The sequence below is a fragment of the Chroicocephalus ridibundus genome, chromosome 2 (genome assembly GCF_963924245.1).
Source record: "Chroicocephalus ridibundus chromosome 2, bChrRid1.1, whole genome shotgun sequence".
Classification (NCBI taxonomy): domain Eukaryota; kingdom Metazoa; phylum Chordata; class Aves; order Charadriiformes; family Laridae; genus Chroicocephalus; species Chroicocephalus ridibundus.
The window spans coordinates 112,224,322-112,247,348 of record NC_086285.1 but is presented as its reverse complement, the minus strand read 5'-3'; the positions used below and the strand labels follow the sequence as shown (position 1 = coordinate 112,247,348).

At 39.6% G+C, this 23,027-nt stretch overlaps 2 protein-coding genes across 3 annotated transcripts in view; one reads left to right on the top strand and one right to left on the bottom strand.

Annotated features, from left to right (window-relative positions):
* GNAL (G protein subunit alpha L) overlaps window positions 1-23,027 on the top strand; it is a 201,716-nt gene that overhangs the window by 67,740 nt on the left and 110,949 nt on the right. The window contains exons 1-4 of one of the 2 annotated variants that reach the window (XM_063326509.1): window positions 7,139-7,807; window positions 8,216-8,288; window positions 9,137-9,191; window positions 9,375-9,494. In XM_063326509.1, the coding sequence (XP_063182579.1) occupies window positions 7,669-7,807; window positions 8,216-8,288; window positions 9,137-9,191; window positions 9,375-9,494 (387 nt within the window). In that variant the 5' untranslated portion in view covers window positions 7,139-7,668. Of the gene's footprint in view, window positions 1-7,138; window positions 7,808-8,215; window positions 8,289-9,136; window positions 9,192-9,374; window positions 9,495-23,027 lie in introns of those variants that run through there. The other variant, XM_063326508.1, reaches the window with a different exon arrangement.
* On the bottom strand, window positions 6,290-7,725 carry LOC134511872 (transcription initiation factor TFIID subunit 4-like). The gene is made up of 2 exons (XM_063326529.1): window positions 7,610-7,725; window positions 6,290-7,146 (listed from the first exon to the last, which is right to left on the bottom strand). The coding sequence occupies exons 1-2, from the start codon at window positions 7,651-7,653 to the stop codon at window positions 6,501-6,503; spliced, it is 690 nt and encodes a 229-aa protein (XP_063182599.1). The 5' UTR covers window positions 7,654-7,725; the 3' UTR covers window positions 6,290-6,500.

The window sequence follows — 23,027 nt, the reverse complement described above, 5'->3', positions numbered from 1 at the left end:
AGATTCCTCAGTAACTTACTATTTTTAAGTGACTTGTTACAAAATGTCTGCAAGTTCTCTGGACTTTTCAGCCTTTCCCCCTTCTACTTTGTGCACACATTGATGTTTTTATCACTTTTCATCCCAAGTGAAATGATCCTGTGAGATTTCATCCATACTCATGATCCTTAGGATAAATTAAACAAATATTTGCTCCAAAAAATCTAACCCATGTTATACAAACAGCCCAGTGGGCACTGGAAAAATCTTCTGCTTTTTAGTAAAATAGGTTCAATAAAATCATATGTATTTGAATTTCATTAACTCATGCTATAAGGTTCCATAAGAATAGCACTGTAATTTTGAGACGAGCAAGGAATAGGATAAATTAATAAGAAAATAGAAGAAAAGGAGAATAGAGCGAGTGGACTTATTTCCCAGGAAATGGTCACACTATGTTTATAATTGTTTTTCCCCTCTCCTGCATAGGTATGCAGACAGAATAGTCATCTCTGTAAGTAAGCTATCTGCTTAATCTTCTTATCTACCATTTTATCTGTCCAGAGAAATAAATAAATTCAAGTTGTGAAAGCATAGAAGTTTAATTACAACGTAAACCTGGTTTTGTAAAGAACCAGTTGGGTCAACAAGTAATCTCTTCAATTATGAGCAACCACGTGATAGCTGTTTAATCCAAAAGATTATCTGCTTTGCGCATATATACCACAAAAATACCTACAGGAAACTTAAGATCTGTACCAAAAAAGGCCAGGCTGAATGTGACAATTAAGTATTTGTTACAAGCAGATGTATAGGTTAAGAAAAGGTAGGTGAATGAGGAGAAAAACACTGTGTGGTTGGTTATTCAGTAAGTTTTGATGTTTTATCTGGATTTGCTAGTGCAGACTCATGCAGTCATGCAAAAGCTGTATTTCTGCAATAAATATTATTGATATAAATCAGGGTGTGAGAGTGTGTGAGGCTACACACATCTTGGCAACATCATTTCCTGAAGCCAATTTTTACTGATTACTCTTGTGTGTAGTTGGGATATGAATTTACCAGTGCTCCTGGGTACTGGGATTGTATTAATATGCACTCACTGGCTGCAGTTATAGAATTCCTTTATTCATGTCAAGGTAGTTGTGTTTATTTGTAAAAATTTTCTGTTGAGGGACACCATTGACCATTACTGCAGGCACTCAGAAGAATTAGAGCATAATTTTGAGCTTGAATGCCAATAACTTAACTACGTACATATTTCCTTTTTTTTTTTTTTTTTTGAAAATCAGCCATTTGCTGGGATAGCTAAAACTTAATTCCTCAAGTAGAGGAGTTAAACAACAGTGAAAAAACTGAAGAGCATCTGTGCATTTACATTAAGACGGGGGGTGATTCAAGCACAAGTAAATCACCGATCAGGTGTGTTTGTGGTGATTGTAGAGACAATCTAGCTCAGCAGAATGTTGTCTAATGAATAGGGGTGGAGGCGGGCATGCTGTGGCTGCGAGTGTTTTGCTGAGACGCGTGCCTCGGAGTTAAAGGTGAGATTAAGGCACATCTCACATATGTTCCACGTCTCACAAGTTTTATTTTCCCCAGTTTTAAATTCCTATCCAAATAGGAGAATAGCAATAGTCGACCTGAGCGTTTACTATTAAATGTGCAATTCTATACGACGTACAAAACTCTTTCTAAACTGCAGATAAGTGATTTGGCTTCGCTGTTAACAGCTGTGCAAGGTGTTGGTCAGCATGTTGTAGAGAATACAGGACGTGTCTCCTGTATAGATTTTTTCCCCCTGTTTTTTTAGTGTAGCAAATACATCTATAATTCTAGCTGACTTCTTTATTTATTGATGAATTAACACTCTATATTAGGTTCATATTAGCATGTTTTGCCTAGCTTTTATTTAAATCTATTCAATCTTGAGGACTCTCGTAAACAACTGATCAGAACTAATTCTCCGTTGCCTTAAAATATGAATGTATTGCTTTGTGTATTCAATTTAAGAGGGCGAGGTGGGGTGGAGGGGTGGGTGTTTGGAGTGCCCGGCCAAATGAAACTCCCCATAAAACGGGGTACGGTCAGAAAAGTGCCTCCTGTTTTGCTAACAATGTAACGGGTGCCGTAACAGAGTCTTGCAAAGTCATCAGAAGAGGGGTTGTCCTTTTGCTTATTGCAAAAGCACCCGTGTCACTTTGTTTCACAGTGTTATTTGATTGTAACATGTAGGAATATTTAAACCACAGGAGGTTACTTGGGCTTTTAAACCTTATTAGCACCATACTGGACTTATGTTAGTTTAAATCAGCAATTTCTGCCTCTGGTACTGACAGATGGATGTGTGTGCAGTGCTGCCATGCGAGGCTCTCTTCATAGAAAGGGATTTCTAGTCAGAAAAGACAAGTAATAAACATGTGAATTATCTTACCAGTGAGGACCTGCATGGAAACCTTGAGCTGATGGGGTTGGCCAGAGCAGAAATTCCCCTTTCCCTTGGCTTCCTTGTGGGACATGGATGAGGAATAACTAGCTTGGATAGAGAATAACTGTCTTGAATGAAAGAGGATTGTCTTTTTGAACACAGGCATACTGCAAATCCGCTTTTCACCTGATGCTTTTCTGCTCAGGCTTCCCAGGAGCATCTGGCTCCTTCTTGGAGCTAATCTTCCCCTTCACAAATGCTTTCTCAGGGCAAAAAGCTATTGTCGTCAATTCCGTGGGCTGCTGCCTGCAGTTTTTCTCTGGAAAACTTTTCTTTCTCTTCAGGCCCTATTACCTTTAGTCCATAGTTTTCTACCACATCACTTCACCTGCTTTCTCCCTTTGGCTGCTGGCCTGTGCCTCACGGAGATGGGGCGGGTTGTGGTTTGTGGGAGAGGAGCAGGCGAGGGATAGGTTGGCTTGTCAGGTGAGTTACATGGTGACAGCTGCCAAGTAAAGGAGTATGGCATGGGAATGGGGACAGCAGACTGAGTCAGGGAGCTTTGCTGTGCCCCTCAGCATTGCGTGACCCTCTCCTACATCAGTGAGTTTGTCCTTAATCCACGGATGTGAAGGTGATTCGGGCTCAAGGCTGCAGGCACCGTGGAAATGCATACCTCACCTTCGCTGGCATCTCTCACATCCAGCTTCTTAAAACAGAAGAGCTCCTTTGAAAATTCTTTTAGTGACTTTTTTGAGGTCATGGGTTTAAACAAAAAGATAAAGGTTAGATTTTTTAGCGTGACATGCACTTCTCTGCAAAGCATGTGCTGAGTATTTTCTAGACCCTTAGTCAGTATTTTTAATACAGTCAGAGTCGTAATTTTTTTGGTTCCTGGTTCATGTATCTTATAAAAATCCAAATGTAGCCTTCCAGGGATTGTGTACTTTTGTGTTAATATTTGATGTCTGCAGGGAGACAAACTTACAAAGAATTTATTACCAGAGAGAGAGAATTATTTTTCTTGAATACCTATGCGAATACCGTTTTATTTTTCTCTTTTCAGACCATGGTTTGATGATGAGGTGGAGTAAAAAAACACGGGTACCAGTGAGTTGCACTTCCTGATGTGCAGCGATGAGCTACATGAAAAAGAGAGGTCAGTGAGGAGAAGCAGGTCAAGTCACCACAGTGTTACCCACCTCATGCAATGCTCATACTTGAGGATGGCAACAGCAGAGAGTCCAGAGACCCCTGTGAAAGCTGAGGCAGGAAGAATGGCAAGCAGGAAGAATCTCTTCCAGTTGCTTAGCTCCCCCCTAAGCTTTTGTTTACATCCGTCTTTCCATTTGCTGATTTTTTGAGCAACAGAACCAAAGCCACAGTAGAGGCTGTGTAAAGGGAAGGTGCGTCTGCAAAGGGTCTGCAGGGTTTCTGTAGAGAAACTTTGTCTACCTAACATTTGCAAGAAAAAGCTGTGCATCAGTCCTGCTCTAGATTAGAGGGGCAAGGAGCAAGCGGGTCTTAGGAGCTGCATCTGTAGGAGCTCCCCATTAATTCTCACGGGGGTTTTGTCCCTCCTTAGCCCAAATAGAATGGGCGTGAGAAACAAGACTGGGACTTCGTGGCAGTGGTGGACACCCAGTATGTCTGTTTCCTTGAACTTAGCTTGGCTGGGTTGTCAGTTCTCTTCTGTTCAGGAACGCAAATGACTTGGGGTCCCCGACATTCAGCCTGAGGCTCACAAACACATGCAGCCTGAAGTGGGAACTTGCAAAGGAAAGTGGGAAATAAAGGTATCTCCCATTCCCCTCCAGGAGGACTTATGCTGCATTGCCTGGTTTCACAATGGGACAACACCAAGTTTGAGCACGAAGCAGAAGATGAATCTTATCTTTGCACACACCTACCCACTCAGTGTGTATTTATATTTATATATATATGCATATACAAATAGATGTATGTATACATAAGTTGCCTGATCTGATGGGGCAGAAGCAGTGGGAAATACCTCATTTTCAAGAGGACCAGGAACTTCAGGAGGATGCCATGTTGCTTGCCCAGGAAGAGAGGGGAAGAGCAGGAAGAATCTCCTTTCCCTTGACCAGGACTTTGGTTTTACTCACATGTACGATTTGTACTAGAAGCTGGTTTGGTAAAGCTGAAACCTTTTATAGAGGCAGGTATTTGGATTATGCTCACAGTTTAGGTTTATCTGTGTGCAGGGGAGACATATATTCATGTGATTTCTCTCTGGAAAAAAAAAAAAACAAACTTGCTGTATCCAAAAGAGGTGAAAGCTTCTCTTGTGTTTATTATTGCTTCTAGGATTTTGTAGATGTGTCAGGGTAAGAGCTGCATTTGGGAAAAGCAAAGGGAGGGTTGGGAATATAATTACAGCCAAAAGTTCTTTCTGGGCACAGGTTGCTTGTGCGTGTCATTCTTGAACTGTGTGATCTTTTCTCAGGAGGAAGAGACCCAAAAGGGTCATGAGGTTTTTCCAGGGGGAGAGAGGAAATGAGAAACACTTTCCCTCTTTTGGAGAAAGGTAAAAGCAGGATATACCAGGATCCTGTCAAATCCTATTTATTGGCACTGAGCCTTTTCAAAGCTGGGAACAAATCTGCACCAAAAATCCCAATGTTAGAACGTGCAGGAAGAAAAGTGCTGAGGAGAGGAGGGGGAGAAACAAGTCAGATTTAGCTCCTAGGACCAACTCACACTAGCCAGATTTGGGACCTAGATCCCAAACTGAGGTATTTACATAGGAAATAAATATGGCTGTGCACATCTTGTGCATCGTAAATTATGGCTTCTGACACTGAAGAACTATGAAAATCCAGACGCAGTTAGTGATTTCTAGCCAAGCCGGTTCAGTTTTGAGCCCTCATAGGGCTGCAGCAGAGAGCAAATGTGACTGCTCTTCACGAAAGCCGTTCATTGTGTATCCCATGCCTGACAGCCTCCAAAAACACTAGTCACCCTGAATTGGGCTTCCAAACCTGAGGTGGTTTTTGCCCCTCCAGACAGGAAAATGTCAATAGGATAAGAACACTCTGTCCTAAAAAATGCAGTTCAGTAATGCTTAAAAATGTATTTTTTGGCCTGGCAGTTCCTGTCAATTTTATCTGTAGCGTGTCTGCTCCCTACCCCCCCCACCCCCTCGCCTGCGTAAGAAGGAAGATACAGCTTCCAGAGTCTAGATCAAGCAGTACCATAAAAACACGTATCTGGCACTTGAATTCAGTAGTCTCCTGAAAACTCCACGTACCCAACCACAGGTGGAGCGGTACCAGTTTCTTCTCTGGCTCCTGCCCTTTTCACTTTCCTGCAGTGTGCGCTCAAAGTAGACAGTACCAGTTCCTCTTCCTTGATCCAGCACTTCCCACCTGAATGAGAGAGCAATTGAGAAAACCTAAATCCTTCTCCTTGTAAAACCTAGTTTCTTTTTGCCACATGCTTCTCAACACTTTTTAGATAAAAATGATACTTTGTTTGATTGAAGTTGATGGCAATCTCTCTTTGATTTTAGTCAGGACCGGGATTTTGCACACATACGTAGCTATCAAAATACTAATTTTTCAATGATCTGTCTTCTAAAGTCTGGGGGGAATAATAATATTTGGAGATAAAGGCTGAAAATATCTTGGGACTTCAGAGGTGTCGTGTCGGTCCTTCTTTTCCTGCTCTTCTGCCTCAGTGAATTGGGGATCACATTTGAGCAGTGTGGCGGGTGGTCTCCGCGCAGTGGAAGTTTGGGAAGAGCGAGATGCTGGGCTGCTGCTTGTGCGCCAAGATGCAGGTTTGCAAGGCGAGAGGTTTAAAGCAAGAAGGAATACCTGTAATGCTGTCTAGCTTGATGTCTCATTTCAGGACCTAAAATGGAGGTAAAGAAAGGAACAAACATACGGTTTCTTGTGGAGATTTGCAGTGGTGGTATTAGCGTGTATGTTATCATGTTCGGATTGAACATTTTTGTGAGGTATTGGGAGAGCTTCATTTTCTTGTTCTGCTGATGCAGTTTGGACTGTTCAAAGGAAAAAAAACACCTATGTGCTGCTGTGACAACTTGTGGAAGGGGACACTTTGCTTATTAGCAAGCCAACGCGTGGCATTTGTGCGTATGCCTGCATTTTATATAGGTGTGCATATATATGTACGCAGCCTGCCCTCTTGGCAGACCCTCGCCGCTTTCCCGCCTGCTGGGGCCAGTCAGGATGGCAGCCATCACCTGTGGCAGCCTGGGATCTCCGACCCAGGAGTGCCAAACCTTCCTTCCCCTGGCCGCAGCCGGGCTCTTCCAGCACCGCCGAGGAATGCGGGGAGCGATCGGGATAACCCCCCGCCCGTCCCCCTCCATCCCAGGGCGCCGCGTCCCCCGCCGCAAGGCCGCAGGCCGGGGTCGGGGGCGGGGGGGTAGAGCCGGGGCCGGCTCCGCCGGGGCGCAGGGAAGGCGGCCGGGCCCAGAGGCCGCGGGTCCCGCCGAGACGATGCCAGATCCAGGTTTTCGCGGCAGCAGCGCTGCCGGGGCGCCAGGGCCGAGGCTGCCGGGCGGCGGCGGGGCGCGGTGCGGGGCGGCGGGGGGCGGCCCGGGGCGGGGGGGAGGTGCGGGCCCCTGCGAGTCGCCTGTGCGCGGCCCCGCAGGATCCAGGTAGATCGGTCCGGCTTTTACCTTTCTCCTTCGGCTTGCCTGGGCTGGTAGCCGGGGCTGTTTCCTGGTCTCGCAGAAAGAGGCAGTGCTGAGTTAGGAAGACAAAAATAGACCTTTACAGAGAAATATAGGGATTGTGTGTGCGCGGTGCGGGGAGGGAGCGAGAGGAGAGCGGCACCCGGCTGGTTTCCAGGAGGAGCCCCTTTCCTCCCTCTCCCTTGCATGTTAGGCATTTTCGCGCAGCTTTCTCTCCCCCCCCGCCCCCTCCCCGCCGGGGCACGGCCACCTCTGCCGCCCGCCCGCCCGCCGCATCGCTTCGGGGGAGCCAACCGACCCACCCCGCCGTGATCGGAAAGCGGCCAGAGACCATTTTATGTGAGCGAGCCGGGGCCGGGGGGGGGGGCAAAGAAGAGGAGAGAAACCGTCGCAGGGACACACGGATATAGAGACTTTGTCTTCTGCCTTTCCGCCCCTCCGCCCCGCACCCCCCCTTCCCCGATCCCCCTCACCCAACCCCCCCCCACCCCCCCACCCCACCCCCCCACCCCAACCTTGTAAATACTAAAATCTGCAAAGGCAACGATTTGACATCCATCCTAAAGCAGCGGCTATGGGGTGTTTGGGCAACAGCAAAACGGAGGATCAGCGTATCGATGAGAAAGCGCAGCGAGAAGCCAACAAAAAAATAGAGAAGCAGTTGCAGAAAGAGAGGCTGGCTTATAAAGCGACACACCGCTTGCTCCTGCTGGGTAAGGAGGAAGGGGACAGAGGAGGGGGACGGGGAGAGGAGGGCGAGGAGGGGGGCATCTTGCCCCAGCCCGGCCCGGCCGGGCGGCGGGGGAAGCAGCGGCCGGGGGAGATGTTGTCTGCGCCTCAGGGAACGAAAAAAAAAAAAAAAAAAAAAAAAAAAATTAAATAAAATGGTAGGGGTTGTTGGGTTGTTGTACCCAGCAGTATGCGAGACGTCCAGAGATTGAGCTCTCTGTGCCTGAGCCACATGGATGCGGACATGCGGAGAAGGAGGCTGCCGGAGGTGGGAGATGCTGTCGCGTCCGAGAAAAAAAAAAAAAAAAAAAAAAAAAAACACCACCAAAAACCCACCCCAAAGCCTGAACCCGTGTATCACAATGTTCTCCCTCTCCTTCTTTCTCTTTTAGGGGCTGGTGAGTCAGGAAAAAGCACTATTGTGAAACAAATGCGAATCCTACATGTCAATGGATTTAATTCAGAGTAAGAATTACTGACACTTTGTGACTTATTTTGCGTTAAATTTTGGAAACAGGTTAACACACAGTAGGCTCGGAGGTTTCTCCCCTTGCCCCCTGCGTTTTGGTGGCTTGACACTGCGTTTTGGGGGAGGGAGGAGAGGAAGGGGAGCGAGAATAAGGAAATTACTGCTATTGTATATTTGCATGTTCTTCTTCTGGCTCCTTTACTGTATTTTACACTGTTGCTACTGCAGCGCTTGACAGGCCCCTGTGTAGCAACAACATGGCGACTACTTTTTACATAGAAGCAAATAACTAAATATTGCATCTGTCTGTAATATAAAAATACATGTCAGGTCATATTCAGGATGACAGCAGCTGCTGTTTTTCCGGTATTGGGGTTAGTGCAAAACTGAAACTAATTTTGCACGTTTGTTAGAAATAATTGTTTTCTGAGGCTACATCATTTTCTCTCTGAAGAACTCTTTGCCAGAAATTATTATTAATCCATAGCGTTAATTTTAGGTATCTGTTGGCCAATAACTACCTATTGTTAATTTAGAGCATGTTTACAGCATGCTGTAGAAATGAAAGAATGACTTCCAGTTCCATCAGGGGAGGCTTTGCAGATGTGGCTATGATTGTCTGATTTAAAAAAAATGTCAGGGATGAATGTGCATTGCTCTTCGTGCTATGCAAGAAAAGGCGTAAGGGGAAAAATAGATTTGTCTTGCTGTTCTTTCCAGTTAGTATGTTGTAATGATTAAAGAGCAGATAAACAAGCGATCAGTGAAAAAAAAAATTAAATGCAACTGACTGAACTGCTTTGGAAGAAAAAATCAAAGTGTTAATATTTCTGTTTTAATGCAGAGAAAAGAAACAGAAAATACTGGATATTCGGAAAAATGTTAAAGATGCGATTGTGGTAAGAACACACTTTATACTGTTCTTAAATGCTTGAGTGTACTGGAAATGACAAGGATTGTGCTCTCCAAGATTGTGCTGAGAGAAATCCCATTTTGCTGATCAGATTGGATTATCTTCTATTGATCCTGTATCCTAGATTTATCCAGATTAATGTGGGTTTTTTTGTTTTATCCAATTCTAGACTATAGTTTCAGCTATGAGCACTTTAATACCCCCAGTTCCGTTGGCCAACCCAGAAAACCAATTTCGAATGGACTACATCAAGAGTATAGCTCCTCTTTCTGACTTCGACTATACACAGGTAAGAACAGAAACCACTGATTTATTCTGCTTCAAGGGGGAATGTGTTGCTTCACTTTGATTTGCTGAAATGTAAGTTTTTACTTTTTGGAAGATGGTCATGGGAAGAGCTTACGCCAGTGTTACCACTAGGTTAACTTTCTTAAAATACTGTGGTGGTTGCACCTGTTTTAGTGGTGCAGGATTTTGTTGTTACCGTTCTATTTGCTGCTGTTTGTAAATGCTGTTTCTGCATTTGGTTCTTCTCTTCAAAATTCCTGATATAATTATGCATGTTAACACTTCAAATAAGTTGTTGAAATTTGTTGAAAGCTGGTTTCCTACGTGGAATTAGATGCAGGATGTCGGTCTGAGGAGTTACAGTCTACCTACAGAAAAGGATATGAAAGGAAATAAAAGGATAGAGTGGCCCTAGTGGTATTTTCCACACTTGCCGCACTTCACAGTGGAAACTCACATAAACAGTGGTCAAGTAAGGTGGTTTGCTTCCTTATGTATTTATTGTAGTTGGCATGAGCAGTGGTTTACTTGTATGTAAACGTTGCCATCTTTTGATATGGAATCATTAGAAAATGAAGGATTTCTGTATAGAGGCTACTCTTTTGCAGACAAATGAGAGATACCTTTTGGATTAACTTACACAGACATCTTATGTTTGATTATTTTTATCTTTTTAAGTTATTATTTGTAGGAACATGCATGGAATGTTTCATATTTTATGCATGACATGAAAGCAAGTGCATAGACATTTTGAATATTATAAAGAACTTTATTTTTGCACTAGCACAGTTTTTAATTTGCTTTAAATGATATCAAGAGCAATTTGTTATGGATACAGTAAGGACTAAAAAAATCTTCATTCATTGGCTAAATGATTGCGAGTTGTTCATGGTATCAATATTACCAAAGAAGCCATTTACAATAGAGTGTCTTTAGGTTATTATAGCTTCAGGGTGGAAGGGGGAGAAGGGGAAGAGTCGTTTCTTTATTATATGACTCATATTCTCTGGTGTGTGGTTTTGCCTCTGGTAAACCTACCACTTTGAAGGTTCAAGATAAAGAAAAAATATCAGACATCTTGTACAGTTAGAATTTAACACAGAATGCAGATGTTAAGAAAACGACTGCAAGGTACACCCACATATTGCATAATTGCTCAATTGGTAGATGTAAGTTGGTGAAAATGAGAAACTCTTTTTAGAAATGGAATGCGAGTTTGACATGAAATATTTGTCTTATGCAGGTACTGCAGTTCTGAGGCATTTGTTGCTCATTTTATGTGGGGTTTTTTTTGCTTGAATTTTGACCCCTATATGTTTGGCTAAAATAAGTGGTGGCATATATCCTTTGCAATTCTCTATAGTACATCTGGGTTTTTGAGTTTCTGGGATAAAAGAAAACTGGCTGCAGATATTTTTTGTTGTTGTTGTTGTTTACAAAATTTCTCCTTTTTCACAGAAGCCAACTATATTTAGTCAAATTTGACTCACTGTTTGTGTTTTATAGAGGGGAAAACTTACTCTTCTTGGAGGGGAAAAAGAATAGGACCCAGTGGACTGTGAAACAAGTAATAATTCATTTGAAATCTCCATTCAAAGTCCATTTTGGTTTAAAATAAAAAAAAAAATAACAACTCTGTTTTTTAATTAAGCAGGATTTCTGACAATACCATCACATTATTTGTAAGAGTCTCAAATAATAGTCCTATTTTAAAAAAAATGTTAGAATCTTAAAAAAAGAAGAAAAATCTTGTGCTGATTTAGAAGTAAATATATTTTATGTGTCGCTTTTGTCTTTTCTCTCCTGTTTTCTTCGCTGCTCAATTCGTGGGTTCGTAAATATTTGTTAAAGGCATAGTCTGGCTAATTTTTAAATTTTTTTTGGTTTAGTATGTTCTTTTTCTTGAGGAAGATGTATGAGCAAGACAGATTGAAAAAAAAATGTGCTATTGTGCTTCAGGGCTTGGTTCTACTCCGGTTTAAGTCAATGATAACTTAAAGTAAAATTACATTTCCAGCTGAAATAACTTTTGACCCATTTAATATTTTTGGATAAGGACAAATATAAAAATAAATACTTGGATAGTAATCAGTTACGCATCCTTTCCTAAGCATTGCTGATTCTCTAATTAATATCTGATGTATGGAATAAGGCCTTCTGAGCCAGAGAAACCAATACAGTTATTTAGTAGTAGACATTAGGGACTTGCGGTTCTATCATCCATACTTAAAAACAGTTGTAAAGGAAAAAATGCAGACTTCAGCAGCGCTTAGGTGTTGCCTCTGGGGTAAATTTTGGCACATTCTAAAACTTGACGAAGGTTACCCTTCTTCCTTTGAATGAGGGAAGAGGCAATTTTAGAGTTTTTGACAATATGGATGGTAATGAGCTGTTAAAAGACGTAGCCCTTAGTGTTGCAATATGAATTACAGATGTGTTGTTTTTTGGATTATGTTAGCCATGTAATCTTTGTCGTAAAAAGCGGTGAAAATGCATTTCAAATACATGACATGCAAAATGTGGGAAAATGACTGTACTGTACCATGAGTCTTTAAAGAGAGATCTCCGATAGAATGCAAAACCTTCACTGATGGCACAGTATGGCCAACTCTAATGAGGCACTAATTTAAATATATTTGTGACATATTGGGTATGCTTGGATATGCATTCTTAAATTGCATACAAATTAACTAATACGCATTTAATTATGAAAATTGTCCTTTAAAATAAGTGGATTTGAAAGTACCGATTTCCTGTGGGTGAAATCATACTTTCATTGCAATTTGTGACTGAAATTCCAAGAACTTGAGTAAGGATGGGATTCACATTTAGACTCAGATCTGTATTTTGGGGTTTTGTTTGGTTTTTTTTTTAATTACACAGCTCTCTACGAAATGTAAGCAGAACATCTTACTTAGTAGTGATGCAAATTTTAAAACAAATGGGCTTCTCTTTGCAGCCTTTTAACATTCCTTTAAGAGTCTCTGCAGTGCCCCCCCAATTGTTTTACTTCCTTTTAAAAAATTATTCTTTACTTTGGTTTAGTTACGCTAACTTGGTGATTTATCTAGTTAATAAAAAAAATAATCAAATGTTTCTTGATTTCTTTTATAATTTTTATGTTGCCTTTCATTACTTTTATAAAAAGACTGTGCAAATCTTACAAAAAATTTCCTGGGTGACTAGTGCGGTCTAATTCTATAAATCACAAGATTTAAGGCTAGAGTTTTTACAAAGTTAATAAATGTGAATAAGGCAAGTGTCCACTGTAGTTTCTTCCCCGAAGTCGTGAAAGGAATAAAGATAAATTTTCATCTGAGACTAGTTTAGGTGTTATCTTCACTCCATATTCCAGGGTGGAAGCAGCAGAAGGGCTTTAAAACTTAAATGGAAGCACACAGGCTATATCGGAAAGGATTTTTTATTATTTTTGGCAAAGTGTTGATTGATATTTGCTAAAGTTAACAGGAATTGACCTGCGCCATTTTTAATCCTTTATTGATGGGGATTTATTTTGTCCTTTGTGAATCAGAGTGAACATATTAAGGGCATATTATGCTGGTAGCTGTGGAAAAACATGGTGTATTATGTAAGCGTGTGTTTACACAAGTTCAGTTGTCTTTATTAAAGTATTTGAATTTTGTGGGCACTACAAAGCTGCTCAGTGCATAATTCCTTTACCCTTTGTCTTCCTCAAAGATGTAGGCAAATGAAGTTGCTTTTCATAATGTATGTCTTGGATCAAGCTCATCTGATCAGTTATGTGTAGGTATATAGCAGGTAGTCAATTAGCTACCACCAACCTATGTAGTCAAATGTTTGGCTATACGAATCAGTTACCAGTAAATGTGAATCATTTGCTTAATAGAGAACATGTAAACACTTCATGCAGGTTTTGGGGAGCGGGGAGGGTTTTCAAAAGATTTGTTTTCCTTTGCTAAGAATGTTTTAGAGAGAGGCAAAGTGTTTCGTTGAACCTTCATAAAACAGTGAATTGTGCAAATGTAGTCCCTTGTGCTGATTTTAGAATGTGAGTTTTAAAAATATTTTTTAAAGCTATTTTATCAATCAGGCAAGCTCTTTAATTTAGCTCTTAAAAGTGAAATGTTAATGTCAGCATTGACAGGAAAACTGCTTTTGGTTAATCTAATCTGTGGTTCGCTCTACATTTTCAGATACTGCGCTTTGAGTTAAGTTTGATGACTTTAATTTTCCGCCACATTTTCTTCTCAAAAATCAGGACTTTGTATTCGTAATGTAAAAACACAAGGAAGAAAGAAAAATATTTTGGGTCAGAATTTGAAGTTACGTAGACTTTCGTTAGGCATTTGAAATTTTTATTAGACCTGGTATTCAAATTCAAACGTGGTCATGCCTGGTGATGGCTGTTTTTCATGGTGTGTGTCTCAGTGTTTGAAGTAACTGGGTATCTTGCTCAAGTGAAGTGTATCGCTGGGCTGTAGAAAATCTTTATCCTAAATAAACATGTAAATAAAAGACTGAAAGCATGATAAGTATGGTTCATACACGGTTAAACTTGCCTGGGTTGTGCAGTTAATGCTGTGACTTTAATATCCTATTTGACCACAACGTGTTTTAAGTTTCCCTGTAATATGTACTTGATGTAGCCCAAAGGAGTTACAGAATAGCATCATCTTACTTTTTTGGATTTTCAAATAACTTGCAGTATTTCCGTGTTTCTCAGGAGTGTGAAAATGTACTATGTTTTACTTGAAAATATCATAAAAGAAAAGAGGGAATATAAAAGAACAGCAGGAATATGGTGAATATTGCCACTCCAGTGGCTTCACTTGATTTTTCTTTCTATCTAGATTTTCACTTCAGAGCTTTGCGTACCATTTTGAGTAAAATGAATGGCCACAAGCTTTTATAATTACCTGTGATCGTGATATTTAATGTTACCACAGTGTCAAGTCAAAATTAACTTTCGATCAATTAGACTTTAAAAAATTAAGTCATTTGCCTTTTTCGTGGTCTAAGATGCACACGGGTGGTTCTTCGTTTGTTCTTATTTCGCAAACGGGGAAAGGATCTTGAAGGCCAGATAACGATTAATTTGTATAGGTCCAACAACATTATTACTGCCTTGAATTAATAACATTTGAAAAACTAATGAAGAAGGCTGTCAGAGAAGGACAGCTGAAAATGCTGCGCATGCTAATGTAGTTGTTGGCAACTCTTTAGTCTTCACACGAAGGTTAAAATTGTCAAGAGGAATGGTATTGAAAAGTAGTGGATATTGGGGAGAAGTAGCAATTAATAACAGATGAAATTTCTTTGTTGTGATGGCACATGGTTTTATGCTCTACACTAACTATTAATTAACAGCAGATACTGAAGTTGAGCTTTTTTCGTGTTAAGAGCAGATTCTGATGATGCCCAGCAGTACCTTTCCTTCTGTATGAAATACCTGTTTGTATACAGATGCAGCCTAAGCGTGTCTGGTTTTCATTAAATCAGCAAGCTGCGTCCCTAATACTCTGATTAGTCACTGTTAAAGTAGAAAATTATAAACATTTTATGTGTGAGATCAAGAATATACTTCAATGTTATGTGTTATTTTGTTCTTACTCTTATTTTCTGTGAGCATTAAGTTTGCTGTTGATGGATCAGTCAATCCAGAAGTGCCTTCAGAAATAGCAGGCATTGTGTTAACTGTGTATGTAAAACTAGAAATGGGATTATACTGCAAATAAGTATGGGGCAATTTGGGGGAAAAAAAGAAATGAAAAAAAAAAACAACCAACCAAACAAAACCCCCCAAAATGCAACAAAAAGAAAAAAAAGAAAAAAAGAAAAAAAAAAACACCAAACAAAAAAAATCAACCCCCCGAACTTCTCAAATTGATAATATATACTGGAACTGTAAAAGTATAAAATTCCACCATGGTTTTCTTTAATTCCTTTATTTTAATTCTTTAATACGTACTCTGATTTTACTGAAAACACAACTGGGGTTAAAATTGGAGAGGTTTGTGTGAAGTACAGCTCTTCTGTGAGGCTCAGGATTTCTTGCTTAAAATACACGGTTTGTGGTTGAGGGATGCTTGCTTTAGGATGGAGGAATTCCTTATGTTCAAGCATAAAGTAAGGGTTTTGCTTCAGTGAAGCACTACTCCGTTTTACGAAAGTGTAACAACATATTTCTTCCTCCCCTTGTTCCAAACTCATTGAACCACAACTGTTAACAGTTCATACCAATGATAAGTAAATAATTAAATTTGTTTCTGAGAAAAGAATCTTGGGGATATACTTAGGCCCCCAGCAATTAACAGTAGAAACACTGAGATTGGGAGCCATGGGAACTCCAATGCACAATTACAAGCGATCCACAGCTAACAAATATAAGATACACTCATATAAAATTGAAAAAAGACATATTAATTACTGTGTTTGTTTCCTATCTCAATATTTTTAAGAACAGATTCAACTTTGAAATATACAGAAAAAGTTCACCTTTCCCACATATATTTGTCTGTCTTAGAATATATTTTTGCGTAGCTTACAATGTAAAAGAATGAATTTCAGTCTGAAAAGACAATTATTTGAAAATGTCTTATGAACAATGCTGCTTATGAATCAAGTGCAGTGTTACATTCAATATTACGTCATCGTGGTAACACCAAATTAAATGTTTGCTATCTTATGTTGTGAATCTGATTTCCCAGATAGTAGAGTGGTATTCACACTTTAACCGGCCTGCCTTATTTATTATCATCACACAACATGGAGACTTTCACTGTGAAACTGGAAAGATGCTATCATTTATTATTACTGCTAACTAAAACTTAAATTACTTCCGTAGTCTCCAAAATTGTTGACATTTACTGGTATTACTTCAAGTTTTCTACCTATGAATACAAATTAGTTGGAGGTTTTTTGAAAGTCAAGCCAGCATCCAGTCAAATACTGTAAATTAATAATAATAAATGTCATGTTCTGTCTTTTTTTTTGCTATAATTCTAGCTGAAAACTTCATATACTTCTATTGCACTTTACAAGGATAAAAATATTTTTTATATCTAAATTTGGATATTTGATTTGATGGCAACGGGAAGACTAATAACTTGAATTATCATTTTAAGTAGGAGTGACTGATTTTCCTCACGGAACCAAAAATGTATTACAGGATTATTTATGAGCTTTAGAATATTTTTTTCATCGGGTATTTTTTCAGTGTATATCCTAATTTTAAACCAAAGAAAGGAGGAAAGTTGAAGCCTGAATATGCTATCATCATCTTCATACTGGCCAGAGGTGTATGAAGCACACTGATTTTTTTTGAACTGTGGTTGCTTTGGGGGGCTGCTCTTTTATATTTCTTTGCAACTCGTGTCTGCTGCTAAGGTATTTTCCGAAAGCGATTTTGCGAAGTGTGAGCGGCAGCAGTCCTTCTCCATCCCAGGCGGTAAGATTTGGAAAAATAGCTGAAAGAATAGCTTTGGACACTAGGTTGGTGCCTGACAGAGGTGTAGTAGCCTGGCCAGAATAACAAACTGATCCTGATTCCCAGCCTTCCTTCAAGGAAGAAACGGGAAAGAAATTCTCGCTTACGTTGAGTTGCATTGAAATCTCTAGAAGAGTATGTAGTTTATTAAGACTTAACATGCACTTAAAAACGTTTGCAAGAACTTCACTTGTTTGTTCCCTCATGTGTAAATCGAACTGAATTATAATGAAAGTAAATGTAAATACACGCAAAGGCTAGCCACACTCTTAATGAAGACACAATGTCCAATTAGTCTGAGGATTATGCCATTTTAGACTTTTACAAGTGGCAGTTTTCAGAGGAAGGGTAGTGAAATATTTAATGAATTGTCATTATTTATAAACTACATTAAAACAGATTTTCCACCACAGACAGAGGAAAGGTAAACATAGCACAGTATGTTTCACAGTTGTCCTCATTATCGATTAATTATTTTAATCTCTTAAGCCAAAGATAGCAGGTTGATGCACTGCTTTTGCCATTTTTGAGTGCTCTGTAAAAGTAGTGTGTTTACTAGTCAGGGAGAATCTTCTTTTGACTTCAGTGACCGTGATAAAAATGTACAGGTCAGGGATAAATCATCATATGCATGTATGTTGTCACTGAAACCAGTGGAGACCTGTGGAACAGAGGATATCGCCTACACAAATAATAATAATAGTGTCATTATTTAGAGTTTCAAAGAATTGAGCATTCATCTGCACAACAGCCAGGAGCTTCATCCCCTTCCTTCAGCACGTGATGCCTTTTTAACTTCAGTTTCTGAAACAGTATTGAGCGTTGCCAGCTTAGACCTTTGCTTACTTTTTTTCGTCACCTCCATACCTTCATCCATTGTTTGTACTTATTGTCAACAGTGGATTATCTTTTTTGATGTCAATACAGTCTGCATCAACAGACAGGATATTTTGTTTGCAGAAGGTAGCAACCTGAGCTGAGGAATAGAGAACAAGCAGACTTTGTGTATACCTGGCGTACAATGAAGTAAATAAGTTGAAAACCAAAAAGTGTTATGAACAATCTTTTTTTCCCCTGAGTATCTAAGAAGCTCTTTACGATAAATGTAAATAGGACTTTAAAGCAGATGAGAGGCAAGAACAATGCACATTTGCGGTTAACTGCTAAAAGTTTCTGTAAAATGTTTATGGTTTTGTTCTGCCACCTATTTAATTTAATTTGCTTTTCTGTAGTTAAAGAGATTCAATTCAAGTGTTGCAGTCAAGTTCTAGGACCTTCTCTTTAAAAGGAGTCAGGAGGAGAATGCAATTTGTACAACACGGTTTATATTGTCTTTTACTTTGGAAACTCTTGCAATAATTTCTTGGAACAGAGCTACCTCTGGTTGTAAGCACGCCAGCTATCACTTGAAGCATGCAGATTATGGTTTCTTGCTTCAGATCAGTAGATTAATTTTGGTTGGTTTAAAGTGCACTCTGGTAATTAATCTACTAGTATTTGTTTTAAAAACCTATGCTGGATGTTTTGAAAGGACATTTATCCTTAGGCAAGGAGAATATTGGAATTTTTGTCTGTTATGTCGACGTTAGAGATGAACTTTGCCTTTTGAATCTTTTAAAAGTAAACGTTTTCTGATACTGTTGCCAGTTCATTCCATGAGTTTTCTTATTGCCGTCAGTAAGACTTAAACATATTTTAATGCAAATAATTATCCCACTGTTTTGAACTGCAAAATTGTTTAGCAAGATAAAATAGGCTAAAGATATGCAAGCCCTCTTATCTCAGTTAATTTGGTGAATGCTTTTTGATCACGTCCACCCTCACTTCCATAGGATGTTAAGTGACAGAGCTGTGCAGATCATTCTTTTCTTAACATACACCCACATACTTTCTTTCACAGGAGCTAAATAATACCAAATTTAAGAACTGTCAGGTAGGAAAACAAGAAAAGGCAGAGAATGGTTAAGTAAAATAGGGGAAAGTGTATCCTCACTTCCCTCTGTACAGACGAGTGAATACCCTATGCCTGCAGACCTGCAGCTGACCACGAATGGCAGCAGGACCTGGTTGTCAGTCAGCTCCAGAGTGCCTTTGGTGCAGGCTGCGTGCCTTAAGGAGTTCACAACCCCGGGCAAAAAAGAAAAGGCAGAGGAGAAACGTAAATGAAAAAAACTATGCAACGAACATACAGTCACTTCTGTTTTGCCATTGGGCAGGGGAAGAGGTCAGGTATCTCCACTTGCTGATGAAACCATGTCATTAATTATCAGATTCCCAGAGGTATCGCAGAAGAGTGAAGCTTCGTGGCAGGATCTATAGCTTCAGCTTCTATATATCTTCAGCTTCTCCTTCCTTCTCAGGATCTCAGTGTTGCCTGTTCCTTTTGGGAAGAGCTGACTTGCTTATTTAGGATAACATACATAAGTTGAACAGTAGAACTTCTGGTTTTCCACCCCAAGAATTACCATTTCAAATCACTGTTGTTGTCTGCTGAATTTCTCTCTAGATTTTAACAACGAACTAAACATGCTAACTAACTAACAGTGGGGGGGGTATATTATGGACTGAAAAGGGAATTAATCAGGGAATACAGAAGACAGAAATCATAATTAAAAAATAATTATATGAATTAAAAATGACATCAGTAGAGTAAGATGGCTCAACATTTCCGAGAGCCAGCCATTCAAACTGCAGAGGATTTTCACTGTATTTTGAAGAAATAAGGGGTTAAATTTGGTCTTTGGCCTTCAGTTCTACAGAGCAGGCTTTGATTCTTCTCACTGATGAATGAAAGCCTGTCAAGAAGTATAATATTCCATAAATACAGAAGTCATCCTAAACAACTATATTCCCTAGGGTCTAATCTTGCAAAGGCTTAAACATATGGATATATGTGGACCTAAATGCACTGCTCATGTACTGCTGGCACAGCGTTCATGCAGCGCAGTTTCCGGTTATGCGGTGATATTAATATCGAAATCACAAATACTTTCAATTGAAAAACAAAACAAGCGAATCATTTCTCCCTGTTAAATTTATATCTGGGAGGTCGTTGAGCACTTTTATGGATTTTCTTGGGGGTGGGAAAAGTTGTGTAGGTTAGAGATTGGCACAAAACTTGAAATAAGCAAAATCTTTTTCAGATAAGTGACAGTTCTCTGGATGCTATTAAGCTGTGAACAGTAGGTCTTTTCAATAATCACTGTGATTCATTTTCATATTGTGGTTTTTTTTAATAATAATATCTTTAAAAGGCTTGCTGAACAGTAGGCTGCACCAGCATAACTTTCTGTGCAGAAGGAAAGGTTTCACGCACAGAGTCTTAGATGATTTACCTTAAATTGATTTGCACAGCTCAGTAAAACCATAAAAAAACTGTACCAGCTCAGATCACAGGTTCCTTTAGCACCAAATCTCATCTCTGCCCATGGCTGATAGTGAAACTCGAAAAAGAGTTTAAGAATGGGGCAAGCACGTAGTAATGTTTCCTACATTGACTGTCCGAGTCTCCACAGTTTATGGCTGAGGTATGTTTTGATTGGGAGTGGTATTTCTGTATTTAATAACTTCAGTGGATTTTTCTTCCAGGAATTCTTTTTTTTTTTTTTTTCCTCCAACCTGTGTGAACTTTCAGTTATGGCAGCGAGTTCTGCAGTTTAAGCATGTATTGTGTGAGGAAGTACCACTTGATTCAATAGATTTTTCTTCCCCCTCTGCTGCCTCCCCCCAAGCCTGCAGCCCACTGGCCTTCCCTGGTTTGTCTATGAGAAGTATTTCATCTTTTCCACATTGCCCTTCTCATCGCATATTGTATCCCTCCAAATATTTATCTTTCCGCTTAAAGAGTGTATTTAACTGGTTCTCTCACAGGGCTTGTTCCATATCTTTGCTCATTCTTTTTGCCCTTCCATAGATCTTCTAGTTTTACTAGATCCCATTTGCAACCAGAGACGAGAACTGCACGCAGTGTTCAATGTGTGCATTGCGGATTTATACAGTAGCTGTATCTTTTCTTTTTCATTCTCTGGTCTTTTTCTAATAATTCCTAACATCATCGGCTTTTTTTTGGTCACTGAGTTAATATCTTTATACAATTACAGTAAATTATTTTATAATTCCAAGAGAACCTGAACATAGTCGCAGGTAAGAGAATTATGCGTGAAAGTCTCTCTACCAACTTCAGCAGAGCCCAAAGGGTACTGTTAATGACAGTTATCCTTATTCTTCTCTGGTATTTTCAGATCTGTCATACATTTTGACTAGTTTGTTCAAAAAATACGTTGCATTCAATTTTTTATTCTTTCATGTGTAACGACACATCTCATTTGCTATGCTGCCATGTATCCCTTATGAAAAAGCATTTTTTAGATTATCTACCATGACTAATATTTTCTTCTGTGCAGAAGGAGAACACACTTCATTTTTGTTCTTAAAATGGAAAAGAAATTGGTCTTCAGCCTGATTTTGGAAAGGCAGTGTTTACAGTACCACGAAGGACATTTGTGCTTTCAAATCTGCTCATCATTCCTTAATCGTTCATTACAGTTTGCCTGATTTAGCAGAAAAGAAGACCATTGTTTGGAACCCTTCTCATTAGAGAAATAAAATGTTTAAAAATACCAAAATGCCAGGTTTTTTTTTCCCCTTGCAGTTCCTGATGCTGTGTGTCATTGAGAGAAAATGTTTTGAACTTTTTGATCCCCCTTGGGGAAATGCTGCAAGTAGCAGAATTTTGTTATTTTTATGTCAATTTAGGTCTTACATGATTCAGCACTTGTGGTTTATGGGAAAAAGAGTTGTAGATTATGATTAAAGAGCAAAAATAGTAAGGAGTGGCTACTAGAGAAGGCATCTTTTTACTGTTAGAATATTTCCTGGATTGGCTTTTCTTCGTTTTTAAACCTCTACCACTGTTCCTCATGATTTCTCTATCAGTTGTGACTAGTACACTTCAAAGAGAATAGTTCAATTCTGTTTCACTTTTCAGCTTTTTTAACAGTACGGAGGATTAAGAACAAGTTGTTACAGGATCTTGATAATACTCAATCTGTACATTTAAGTCTGTCAAACATGGTTGTCTCCAACAGGCCAAGCAGTCATCCTCTTCTGGCAGCCTCTCAGGAATTAACAGAAAGTCTCTAGGGAAGGGAATGGAAGAGGATACAGGATGCAAAAAAACTGCTTGTAGTGCAGGAAAAATTCTTTGTTGTAGTAATGGACCACAAACAATGAGTTAACTCATTCTGGGATGCATTAACAAGGCTGTTGAACAAAAAGACATGAAGTGATTATGCCATTCTGTTTGGCACTGGTGAGTCCTCAGCTGGGGTATTGTGTCTAGTTTTGGGAACTGAACTTAAAAAAATAAAATGTACACAAATGGAGTCCAGAGGAGAGTATCAAGAGTAAGAAGAGACGAAGAAAAATGGGTATGTTTACTCTTGAAAAGAGAACACTCGAAGTTGAAGGGGAAAGGTAGCCAAATACAATTTTTAGTATTTAAAAAGCTGTAACTACATATTCTCGTGCCTGTATTTTCAGAGGGAGGAAATTAACTTCAGGAGAGAAGAAAATTCCTCTCTTCTGTGTTGTATGGTAGTCCACATGTTCAGGATATTCTACCACAGTGAGTTTAAGGATCACAATCTCACAAGTACATTGAGATACGACTGCCCACTCTCAAGCACTTAAGGCTGTATTTTCAGTGACATGAATCACCTCATGCTCAAGTTAAAAACTTCTGAAAGTCTGGAAAACTTTGGAAGATACAAGGTCCTTCGGTTGTGTTTCACATTTGCCACTCTCCTTTCTGTTTGCAAAGGTCCTATGGGCACGTTGGTTGAAAGCTTCTGGGACTCCTTTTCGAAAACTAAAGCTTCTGTCATCACGTCTTGAATTAATCTAGGGACTTCATTAGTTACCTACCTGACTTGTCATGGCCTTGTTGTGTAAACAGACATGATAATTTCTCATAAATAGTGCACATTCTTCCAGGGTGCTGTTCAGACAATGTAGCAGACTATAACATAGAGTATGCAAAACCATCTTGTGCTTCCATGTATTGAT